At 43.1% G+C, this 12,693-nt stretch overlaps 1 protein-coding gene across 4 annotated transcripts in view; it reads left to right on the top strand.

The window, feature by feature from the left end:
* KIZ (kizuna centrosomal protein) overlaps nucleotides 1–12,693 on the top strand; it is a 91,999-nt gene that overhangs the window by 56,900 nt on the left and 22,406 nt on the right. For all 4 annotated transcript variants that reach the window (XM_055544103.1, XM_055544105.1, XM_055544104.1 and 1 more), the window contains 2 exons: nucleotides 7,582–7,747; nucleotides 8,623–8,682. In XM_055544103.1, coding sequence (XP_055400078.1) covers nucleotides 7,582–7,747; nucleotides 8,623–8,682 — 226 coding nt within the window. The remainder of the gene's footprint in view (nucleotides 1–7,581; nucleotides 7,748–8,622; nucleotides 8,683–12,693) is intronic.

Raw genomic sequence — 12,693 nt, forward strand, 5'->3', positions numbered from 1 at the left:
ATTAGAAAACATATTTCAAGTTCCAGATAACCAGTTCACTCATAATTTTTCAAATAATAATTCCATAATTAATAGGAAGAGGGGTGCCCAATTGATAGCTCATTAGTCAAATAACCTTCTACCTACCCTAGTAGGTATTTTGTTCCTTTTTAAATCACCATCTAGTGACAACCATAAAAATTACCAATAAATAAATGACAAAACCCATCCTTATAAATAGAAGCAAGCAGGCAGTTTCTAAATAGGTTGTGACCGAAAAAAAGCACAGCCCTAAAGACTCGCCGCCCGAGTGACGTGGGCAGGACAAGCCTGGCAGATGTGAGGACAGAATGCTTTTCTGGGCTCTGGGACCATTAGAGTCACAAGTCAGCACAGTCAAGTGTCTGAGTTGTCCTGTATAGACCGTATATATATTTAGTAAATGATATGGTTAAATATTTCTCTGTAGATAAAAATTTTAAAAGTAAGAGATTTTCAAAATTTAAGAAAGCTGTAGTAGAACTCACTTGATTAAGAGTCTAATGAAGCTGAGAAATATTTACTTTGATCTCTTGGGTAAATGGCTAATTAAACAGCCACATGTAAATGATGTTTACCTGTGGGTCCCTCGCCGTCAGCTGGAGTCAATCCCGTCTCTTGAGTAAATACATCATTAAAGCCGCCAAAACTCGGATTATGTCCCCCTGAGACCAGATAAGATCCACAGCACCCGCATAACCTATTAGGCAATTACATAATTGAGCTGCATGCTTTTAAATCAGGAAAATCTGTAATTACTCTATGTGGAAAAAAAAAAAAAAGAGTTGGGTGCTTCATTAAAATACCAAGTACCTTAATACTGCTTTTCTCCTAAGTGGTGCCTGCTTCCACCCAGGGAAGCGTCCACAGGCAAAGCAGCCCAGCCCTCCGGTGTCATTCACAGAGCAGGTGGAATCAGCCTTGGGAGTCCCCGCCCCCTCCCTAAATGGTGACCTGGGGTGCCATCCTCCCGTCTTGACTGCTTGGTCACTGGCTCGTGTGAATACGTCCCCTTTCTTCTCATTGCTACTTGGACACCGTCTCCTTCCTCTCCCATAACCCGCATAGCTTCAGTGATGACACTTGTACTCCCGTTTGGACACTGGACATTGCTTCTGGTCTGCAAGGCTCTTGAGGAAGGGTCACTTACATCTGTGTATGAGGGGAATAGCCATGCTGTCAACATCCCTGGTTTTTCATTCTCTTGCTCTTCTGTATCTGCATTAATAACACTGATTTCCATATGAAGGTTTTTTATTTTATTAAGTGTTTTCACATTCATTTTCTCTCTGTACCACCATTGCAGAAACCGTATTCTTGTAGAGCTAACATATGTTTTCTTTTTCTGAAAAACATAGCAGGAAAAAAACAAACTTGAAATATTAAGGTAAACAGAAAGAAGACAAGACAACTGCCTGTTACCCAGCTCTCTGTATAGAACTTTGTTGACACTGAGATGTGTGGTCTTTAGTATATTGACAAACATGGGTTGTGCTGTGTATGTGGATGGCCTCTGTGACCTGCCCCCCACACCGTGTCACAGGGGAAACCTCCTTTCACACCATCACATGCTCTCCATCCTTTCTGACCGTTGCACAGAGAGAGACCCCTGTGTGGCCCTTCCACTGTCTCTTTAACCAGGCTCCTGGTGTTGAACATTTTAAGTTGTTTTAAATTTCTTCTCTAGTGAAAAAGTTTCAAAGAATATTTGAGAGCTCAGTTTTTTTTACAGAATCTCATGCTGTTTCCTGAGAATGAGTTCCTAGATGTAGATCTCTTAGGTCAGAGGGTCTGTGCATCTCCCAGGCTTCTGCTCTGCACTGCCAGAACTCACCCTGGCAGGGTCATCGCTTACTAGGAATGGATGAAAATAACAGTTCTCTGCACTGTTTATGAAACCGGATACCATCAACCTTTTTTGAACACCAAATTTAGAAGTGCAGATGACAGCCAGTTTTTTTGTGTGTTCATTTGACACAAATGCAGTGACAAATAGATTCAAGGGATTAGATCTTTTAGGCACAGTGCCTAAAAAACTATGGATGGAGGTTTGTGACGTTATACAGGAGGCAGTGATCAATACCATCCCCAAGAAAAAGAAATGCAAAAAGGCAAAATGGTTGTCTGAGGAGGCCTTACAAGTAGCTATGAAAATAAGAGAAGCAAAAGGCAAAGGAGAAAAGGAAAGATATACCCATTTGAATGAAGAGTTCCAAAGAATAGCAAGGAGAGGTAAGAAAGCCTTCCTCAGCAATCAGTGCAAAGAAATAGAGGAAAACAATAGAATGGGAAAGACTAGAGATCTCTTCAAGAAAATTAGAGATACCAAGGGAACTTTTCATGCAAAGATGAGCACAATAAAGGACAGAAATAGTATGAACCTAATAGAAGCAGAAGATACTAAGAAGAGGTGGCAAGAATACATAAAAGAACTATAAAAAAAAATCTTCACGACCCAGATAATCACAATGGTGTGATCACCAACCTAGAGCCAGATATCCTGGAATGTGAAGTCAAGTGGGCCTTAGGAAGCATTACTATGAACAAAGCTAGTGGAGGTGATGGAATTCCAGTTGAGCTATTTCAAATCCTGAAAGATGATGCTGTGAAAGTGTTGCACTCAATATGCCAGCAAATTTGGAAAACTCAGCAGTGGCCACAGGACTCGAAAAGGTCAGTTTTCATTCCAATCCCAAAGAAAGGCAATGCCAAAGAATGCTCAAACTACCATACAATTGCACTCATCTCACACGCTAGCAAAGTAATGCTCAAAATTCTCCAAGCCAGGCTTCAACAGTACTTAAACTGTGAACTTCCAGATGTTCAAGCTGGATTTAGAAAAGGCAGAGGAATCAGAGATCCAATTGCTAACATCCATTGGATCATTGAAAAAGCAAGAGAGTTCCAAAAAAACATCTATTTCTGCTTTATTGACTATGCCAAAGCCTTTGTGTGGATCACAACAAACTGTGGGAAATTCTTCAAGAGATTGGTATACCAGACCACCCTACCTGCCTCCTGAGAAACCTGTATGCAGTTCAAGAAGCAACAATTAGAACTGGACATGGAACAACAGACTGGTTCCAAAGTGGGAAAGGAGTCCATCAAGGCTGTATATTGTCACCCTGCTTATTTAACTTATATGCAGAGTACATCATGAGAAATGCTGGGATGGATAAAGCACAAGCTGGCATCAAGATTGCTGGGAGAAATATCAATAACCTCAGATATGCAGATGACACCACCCACATGGCAGAAACCAAAGAGAAACTAAAGAGCTCATCACTCTTTAGTGATCTTTCATCATTTTGTTGATGAAAGTGAAAGAGGAGAGTGGAAAAGTTGGCTTAAAACTCAACATTCAGAAAACTAAGATCATGGCATCTGGTCCTATCTCTTCATAGCAAATAGATGGGGAAACAGTGGAAACAGTGACAGACTTTATTTTGGGGGGCTCCAAAATCACTGCAGATGGTGACTGCAGCCATGAAATTAAAAGACACTTGCTCCTTAGAAGAAAAGCTATGACCAACCTAGACAGCATATTAAAAAGCAGACACATTACTTTGCCAACACAGGTCTATCTAGTCCAAGCTATGGTTTTTCCCGTAGTCATGTATGGATGTGAGAGTTGGACTCTAAAGGAAGCTCAGCACTGAAGAATTGATGCTTTTGAACTGTGGTGCTGGAGAAGAGTCTTGAGAGTCCCTTGGACAGCTAGGAGATCCAACCAGTCCATCCTAAAGGATATTGATCAGTCCTGGGTGTTCATTGGAAGGACTGATGTTGAAGCTGAAATTCCAATACTTTGGCCACCTGATGCGAAGAGCTGACTCATTTGAAAAGACCCTGATGCTGGGAAAGATCGATAGTGGGAGGAGATGGGGTAACAGAGGATGACATGGTTGGATGGCATCACTAACTCAATGGACATGAGTTTGAGTAAACTCTGGGAGTTGGTGATAGACAGGGAGGCCTGGCGTGCTATAGTCCATGGGATCGCGAAGAGTTGGACACAACTGAGCGACTGAACTGAACTGACCTTTATATTACAACTGAGATCAAACTCTTTCCTCTCCCTGTTTGTTAGCCTTTTGTATTTCTTCTTTTATAAAATTTGCCAGTTCACGTTCTTTGTTCATTTTTCTATCAGGTTAGTCATATTTTTTCTTACTGACTTTTGAGAACTCCCTATATAAATTTTTTCTGTTTGCTATAATAGTTTGAGCAGTTTGATTTTCATCCCTCACTTTTCTTAATGGTGTTTGGATGCAAGCCTCTTCCATTAATATCTTCATTTATCAATTTCTGCATTTGAATATCACAATTGCTAAGTTTGGGGATATAAATTTAGAATTAGCCTAGGTGACTTTTAGGGTTCTAGACTTAGAAAGATCTGCATTTAAACTGAACTTTAAGAAAATCCTAGAGAAATCGAGGCAATTAACTCTAGGTGTCCTGCTGAATGTAATTCATAGGATGGTTTATGTTCCATGAGATCTGAAATATGGAGATGTCTTCTTCACTCATCCTGCAGATAGTGTATACTTTGGCATTGAATTTCTAAGTGCTTTCTCCTGGCTCCTGGGAAGGTTAGAACAGTGAGGAACTAGTTTGTTGATATTGACTTAGGCTGCAGACTGCTGAAAACCATGAAACAGTATCCAGCCCCCCACCCCACCCCTCCTCACTGTACCAGACTGGCTCCAAATGTATGAGAGGAGAAAAAGCCTTTATTGCCTAACGGATCAGATGGAACCCAAGCATGGGCCATTCATAAGCACCATCAGAAGGTCCATCTTTGGTGAATTTTTCAGATAGAAGGTCCCACTTTGCAAAGCCCTTCAGTCCCAGGTGGCACATGCATGGCAGCTTGCTCTGGGATTTGGTTCCTTTGCAGGTGTGGGTTCATGTTGTCAGCATCACTCTGCAAACTCCTTCCTTCTGGGGTCTTCTTAGAAATGCACCCTTTCAAAGATCTGCACACATCTTGAGTAGGTATCACAGCTGTTCTTTATGATTCTGCGTAAGTTGTTTTTGACTGATCCTTTGAATGGACCTTCTGACCCATCCTTAGCTGAGGCTGACTTTTGTTTCTGTCCCAACTTGTCATGACTCTTTCCCTGTGAGGGACTTATCTTGTGAATTCCTCTGCAGATGACCCACTGGGCAGATCTGCTGCCCTCTCTGTTGGCCTCATGGTCCAGCAGAGTCAGATCAACCATTCTCATGCTGTGATTTGACCATCCATCGAAACCCGTATAGATATAAAGTACTTATCTCTGAGGAGTTACCTCTAGAATTATCTTTAATGTTCCTATCAAAAAGCTAAGAGAAATCCCAGAGACATGAGTATTAAGTAGTAACGATAAATGGGATAAAATATACAAAATAAATGAAACCTGTAGAGTGCCCAACACTTACCATGGTAAAAATTTTATTTTGTTATTTTTTTTTAATCTTTTTTTTTTAACTTTACAAAATTGTATTAGTTTTGCCAAATATCAAAATGAATCCACCACAGGTGCTCCAGGTAGAGATGGTGGCATTGGTGGTACTCTCACCAAGCTTACAGGGGTTGTTAGAAAGACATTTGTAGCTATAATACTTTAGTCTGTGTTCTTTTGAAGCCCAGGTGGAACCCAGTTGAAGCAAAAGAAGTTCTTGTAGGAAAGGGACGTGTAAAACAGATAGCTTATGTGTCATCACCAGGGACTAGTGAGAAGTTGTCTGAGTCACTGACCATCCAGGACAGTCTCCTCTGTTTGCACATTGCACAGTAGAAAGTGTAGAAACCCTCAACAGGCTTTTATCAACTTTATTCTTAAACCATGGGTTCAGACAGTGGCTATTGTGAAGTCATGCTAAGAAATTATCACTTATAGCTATTGTATGAGATAATACAAAGGTGCTTTAGGTGAAGTTGCTCAGTCGTGTCTGACTCTTTGCGACCCCATGCACTGTAACCTACCAGGCGCCTCTGTCCATGGGATCTTCCAGTCAAGAGTACTGGAGTGGGTTTCCATTTCCTTCTCCATGGCATCTTCCCGACCCAGGGGTCAAACCCAGGTCTCCTGCATTGTAGGCAGACGCTTTACCGTCTGAGCCACCAGGTAAGTCTTATGATAATACAAATAAGAAATACATATTTGAGGCCCTGTCAGAATGCTTGGATTATTTTAAATATCAGGAAAAGGAAATTACAGCTTTAACTGCAGAGACCAGGCCAATTCTTTTCGTTCATCTTCTGAAATGCTTTCTATATAGCCAGGATTATTGGGTGCACAGAGGAGGCTCCTGCTCTCTACAGGAACAGATTCAATTAGACCAGGATGGGTGGAGATCTCGAAATGAGGGGAAAGCCAAAGGCAAGCACCTTGCTGGGATGTCCAGGCCAATAACAGTGGCCTTGGCCAAACTCACCAGGCTCAGTCATTGAGCTTCCGCCTGAGTGATTCTCCCTGTCAAAGCTTCATGTCCTTTCACGATGACAAGCAAAGAGTAGAATCTTCCCCTTTGTTCACTTGACACTAACCTTGTTACCACTTCACGCTTGGATAGAAGATGGCCGGGGAGGCTGTGCCCAGCTCCCCTTCACATTCACTTGCGGGTCTCAGGTCCATTCCCTACACGGTAGGTTTACTGCTGCCATCATGTCCCAGGGAGAGGTCGGCACCACTAAGCAGTCTTCCACTCCAAATGGGGGAGAGAGAGACATGTGCCTTGGCAGCCAGACAGTGACACTGTGTTGATTGTTCAGCTCTGGTCACCAGTGTATTTTTAATTCTTGAGGGAAGAATGCTGACCCAGACGTGACGTGTCACAGCTATTAACCTATCCTATTAATTGCCACATTTTCTCTATGTCTCACATTGGCTGTGATCAGATCTTCACCCACCTCCCTGCCCAGGACACTTGGGGTGGCACAGGTAAGACCGTTCCATGCCTGGAGGAAGCAGACAGGCTGTGTGGCCACTGAGTTTCCTGAGCTCCCTGGCCGACTTGGTGGCAAAGTGCAGAGTGTCCGTATCCTTGACTGAAGGTTATGGTTTCCAGTGAGGTCAGGTCTCTCTTTGCTTCAGTGTACTCTCCTCAGCCCCCAAGTCCTTCCACAGTCCTCCTTTTGGGGAAAGTTCGGGGGTCATTTGAAGAATGAGGATACTGTAAGGTCACATTTTTCCAAATCTCCTCAAGCCAAACCAACTCTGTCTCATGTGCCTGAAAGACAGAATTCAGGCCATGAGAGAATGGATCTGGGATGTACCACCTGGGTTAACAGAGTTAGTCATGGCTCACACACATACTTCCCAAGTAAAAAGATACCACACTACAGTCCGCAGAAAACATCTCCTTGTGAGTGTAAATTATCATGAAGAATTAAATTATGCTGGTAAATAGCCTAGTGTTACTTTATCTTGAAGACATTTTCATGTAGGTTAAATGTCAGGAGACAAATCTCAAGTAAAGCTTGACGTAAAATAATATTTGAAGGCTGATCTCTGAGACCAAGGGGAGTGTGACCACAGTTTGTTAATTTTTTGTGCTTTCTTTTAAACGCTATAGGCAACTGCGTTATTGAAAAAAGATCTCGCAGAAGAGCATGACAACAGGTCGGCTGTTAACAGCAGCAAGTCATCTTGTAGTTTGCCATCTACTCCTAGTGATGAAAGTGAAATAAGGAATGGAAAACCCACTCTGTGGCCCAAAGGTGTTACTACAAGGGAACAAGGTAGCTATTGTTAAGGGTTCATCCACAGCAGAACTGCATTCAGAATCAGCGTGCCACCCTCTTTCTCAAAGTGTGCCCATAAAATAAAGCTGCTAAGCAATGCCTGTGATTCAGTATGCGTGATACATTACTAGTTTTACACCACCTTCCACTTCAGGAAAATACCTGAAGTCCGAGAAGAATGGGAAACCTAATTGTAGGTCTTCAGTTCTGCTGAATTTCCAATGGAATTAGTTTTTATAAAGCTATGAAATATTAACAGAATTAACAGCTGGCATTAGGTACTTTTTTGATCATCCCGTAACGATGGAGATGATTCCATTAAAATGAAGTCCATGAAGTACTTTGAAGTTTTTTATATCACTTAATAGAATTTACTCATAATTAATAAATATTCTTTTAAATTATAATATAGCCTTATAAAAGTCTAAACAAATGATTAGGAATCAATGAATTTATGACCCCCCCCCAAATTTTATTACTAATTTTTAGTCTCTAGAAATGGTGATTATTTTAGTGTTACTGGTAAGATGTGTCAGGAAACCACTGTCAGCTGTCCGGGACGTGAGCTGCCCGGGATGAGGTCGGAAGTTGATGACATATGCTAGACCTGAAGCCCACGTATGTTAAGCCCCACCCAAATATGATCAATGTCAGGCTAAACTATTTTGCATGAAAGCAGCGTAGAGATACCTTAGCATTTGAATAGGCTTTCTTCTAGGCACAGTGTATTTCAGACAAGAAACAAACTAACCAAAAAGAGAAGGTGGGGAGCAGTGCAGTTAAAAGGAATGGCAATTAAAAAACCAAACAAAGGCCAGTTCCATCAGTATAACCTTGAAATACATTGTTATTATCACTTGTTCCATTTTTAGAAGACGAGAGCAGAGAAGAGAGCACAGAAGAAAGCATGGCAGGGAGGATGCCCATCACAGGTAAGTTGATGGCTGCCTGAGGACCTGGGATTCTACTTTCTTCTGTAAGCAGAACAGTTTAGGTTAGTGTTTGTGGACTCCGCCAAGAGCAGGCAGATTCAGTGACCATGTGCTGGAGCAGGAGCTCCAACCTGAGAGTGTGGTGACCTTAGGTTAACACAAACGGAGGTGGAAAATACTCAGGTCTGCTGAGTCCTTCAGAATTGTTGCACATTTATACTTGCGCGTGTCCCACCCCCATGAGCCTTTCAGCGCCTGCCTCTGTGTGTAAAGGCAAGTCCCCATGGGGACACCAGTCATTATATGGCCAACTACAGATGTGTCTGATTTCCTCTATTCTTTCCTATAATAATTGACTGTATCATTATTAAAAAAAAAAAAAAGGCAGGAAAAAATGTGCCAGACAGGAAGCTTGCTCATTTCTCAGTTACAAAGCCCATCTGATCAATTACAAATTTTAGCAGTAAGGTTTCATTAAGATATGTTAAGGTTTCTGCACATGTATTCGGCTTGTTTAGATGAAATCTGAATGTCATTACTTTTTTTAGTTTTAGAATATCAACAGCAGCAATTAGTATTCTGATCAGAATTCTATTTGTCATACATCTAAATTTACTAGTACCTTATTTTGTAAAGTGGTGTGCTACTTCATTATAAATTCAAAGGTCTGACTTTAAATATTTATACAAGTAAATACACCATTGCACCAAGGTACTGAGGCATGCATCTGCATATGAGTTAGTTTTGTTGTTTATCAGCAAAGAGAACAGTTTCTTTTATGGCAGTACGATTCATGGCCTGATGATGAATTCTGAACCCATGTGTCTGCAATGAACTCCGATTTTGAAAAAGGAGTTTATAGTGGAGCAATTATTGTATATGTTCTGCATCAGATAATATTTCACTCCAAAATACAGAGGTTTTCTTTTCCTTGAAATATTTTCCCAGTGGTATGTTTATTGGATTTTTATTCTTCATTTTGAGAAAACTCTGATAGAGTTCCCTGTTTGTTTTTTTATTAGTAAAATTAATAAAAGTGTAGATGTTCCCAGACTACAGACATCCAGAAGGTCATTTGGGTGCTTTTCTTTTGTATCTGCCTTTGAGTGCAGGATATCTAACGACCTCTGAATTTGCTTCAGTTCGAATCACAAGGGCTTGTTGGGGAACCAGGAAGTCCCCTTGTCTCCTATCTATCCCTGTCTGCTCAGCACTCTTTCCAGACGCCCCTGTGGTGAGTCGGTATCCCCACATTAGTACAGGTGTGATTTTCCCAGAGGACTTTTTAACTTAGGGCAAGCTGGCATGGGACATTATACCGTGTCAGGTGCGCAGCGTGATGAGTCACTGTGCGTAGACACTGCAGGATGTTGGGCACAGTCAGCCTCGCTAGTGTCCGTCACCACATGTAGTTACAGGTTTTCTTTCTTTTACTGAGAACTTTCAAGGTTTCCTATCTCATCAGTGTTTAGGTACACAGTGCTGTGGTGTTAACTATAGTCACCTCGCTGGCATTCAATCCCCGGGACTTACTGATTTTAAAAACCAGAAGTCTGCGCCCTTTCACCCCATCGCCCGTGTCACTCAGCCCCACCCCCGTAACTTCCAGTGTGTCCTCTGTATGTCTCAGAATTTCCTAATAAGAGAGGAGATACTTAAGTATCAGTGTTTCAAATCTTTCTTCTCTTCATGCAAGAAGAGGTGTGATGTGCCTCAAAGTAATACAGATTATTTTCCATGAAGATTTTTTTAAATTAAATTATAATTCCAACAATCTGTCATTGACCTGTCACTAGTTGGCAGCTAAAAAAAAAAGAAGCTTTGTGCCTATTATAGGCCAAAGAAGTAGACATAAAATAACCTGGAAAATGTCAAAAAGCTGTCCAAAGCATCTTCTTAGAGGGAACATCATGGTTCTGCCCCAGCCACCACCATCCCCTCCTCGGCAGCTCCCAGCATGTGCCTGCCAGAGGCCTTGGGCGCCTCAGCTCTGCTCTGCTGTGGTTGTATCTATTGTTACAGCTGCTTTGATCTCTGAGTTCTTGATCTTGATCTCTTCATTAATGTTTGTGTCTTGCCATGATTATTTGGAGATTTGGCCTTTGGTAAAGTAAGGCATTGGAAGGACTGATAGTGAAGCTGAAGCTCCAGTACTTTGGCCACCTGATGAGAAGAGCCAACTCACTGAAAAAATCCCTAGTGCTTGGAAAGATTGAAGGCAAAAGGAGAAGGGGTGACAGAGGTTGAGATGGTTAGATAACATCGCTGGCACAATGGACATGAACTTGGGCAAACTCCGGGAGATAGTGAGGGACAGGGAGGCCTGGCCTGCTGCAGTCCACAGAGTCACAAAGAGTCAGACTGAGCAGCAACAAAGTAAGGCAGGTATATGAATTAAGACAGAATCCTCCCCCTTTGTAATAGTTCTGTTGAGGCTTCCCCATCTGTACAGGCTGCAGTCCTTCTAGAATATTCCAAAGAAAAGGAACATTTTCAAGGCTGCCCTCGGAGGGTTAAGAAAATGTGGTAGTCTTTGGCATCAGCCATTGCTGTCACCAGCTCTTTACTTCCTGTTCTGTTTCTTCACCCACTGAGCCTCTGACCTGGGAAAGCAGACCTCCTGCCCAGCCAGGTGGTGTGTGAGGTGAGCTCAGGAGTGTGAAGGCACTAAGCCTGTACTGGACACGCAGCCCACGTCAGCTGTGGTTTACGTCGATCTTTGTGTGCATCTTATGTTGGTCTTCTGCACCGGCCCCACTGGCTGTAGCATTTTCATCCCTGTACATCTAGTTAAAAGGAACCTCACACGTGAAACCCAGAGGGGAGAAGTGGGAGGGCTGGGGCAGTGCCACAGAGGGAGTAACCCTGAGATGGTCCCAGAGGAGCGCCCGGGCACCTCCGGCCTGGGATCCTGACAGCAGCTCGCTTTCCTGGAGATACAGTAGCTACTCGTAACTGCCCAGCTCTGCGCTGGTCCTCATGGACAGCATCTCCCACTGAATCCATTTCTGCCAGAAGTTTCCACATCAGAAGGCAAATGAAGATTTCAATCCAAAGGACATTACCTCATCAGAGAGGAATCTTGAAGAGAGCTTCACAGACTTTGGGAACTTCTCATTATATTCATGAAGAAACCCTCCAAGAAGAGGCCCAAACGGCAGCTGCAAGGGCTCCTGGTGACCTCTCTGGTGAGGGCCCCATGTCCCCGTATGGTGTGTGGTGGGTGCCTCGTGGTGGGGGCCAGGCACCTCCCCTGGGGAGCTAGGAGCTGGTGCGGAGCTGCACCCAGAGAACACAGACCCTTGGCTGCTCGCACAGCACAGGCACCTGCTGAGGACTTGGAAGAGACATCCATCTGTGAATCATGGATGAACAAGAGCAAACCTTTGATCTGTTTGCTAACACAGTCCACCCCTTTCATTAGTGTAGTTGTTCACCTTAAAGATTCCAGGTCGAAATCAGAGGTTAAGGGGATTATCTATGAGTGTGTGGGTTTCTGTATACAAGAATAGTATATAATCTGCATATATGTCACACCTCTACTTCGGCTGAATCCAGGGACGGCCAGAGACAGCCAGAGACTGGGTCCTCACCCTCCTAAGCCTCTAACATCTCTAACCGTCATAGCAACCCTGGAGGAACACAGACAGTTCTCCAGATGGCCCAGCAAACTTGGAAAGATTGAGAGTCCTTTTCAGGGCCATCAGATCAGATCAGATCAGATTAGTCGCTCAGTTGTGTCCGACTCTTTGCGACCCCATGAATCACAGCACGCCAGGCCTCCCTGTCCATCACCAACTCCTGGAGTTCACTCAGACTCACGTCCATTGAGTCAGTGAGGCCATCCAGCCATCTCATCCTCTGTCGTCCCCTTCTCCTCCTGCCCCCAATCCCTCCCAGCATCAGAGTCTTTTCCAATGAGTCAACTCTTTGCATGAGGTGGCCAAAGTACTGGAGTTTCAGCTTTAGCATCATTCCTTCCAAAGAAATCCCAGGGCTGATCTCCTTCAG

The sequence above is a fragment of the Bubalus kerabau genome, chromosome 13 (genome assembly GCF_029407905.1).
Source record: "Bubalus kerabau isolate K-KA32 ecotype Philippines breed swamp buffalo chromosome 13, PCC_UOA_SB_1v2, whole genome shotgun sequence".
NCBI classification, from domain to species: Eukaryota; Metazoa; Chordata; class Mammalia; order Artiodactyla; family Bovidae; genus Bubalus; species Bubalus kerabau.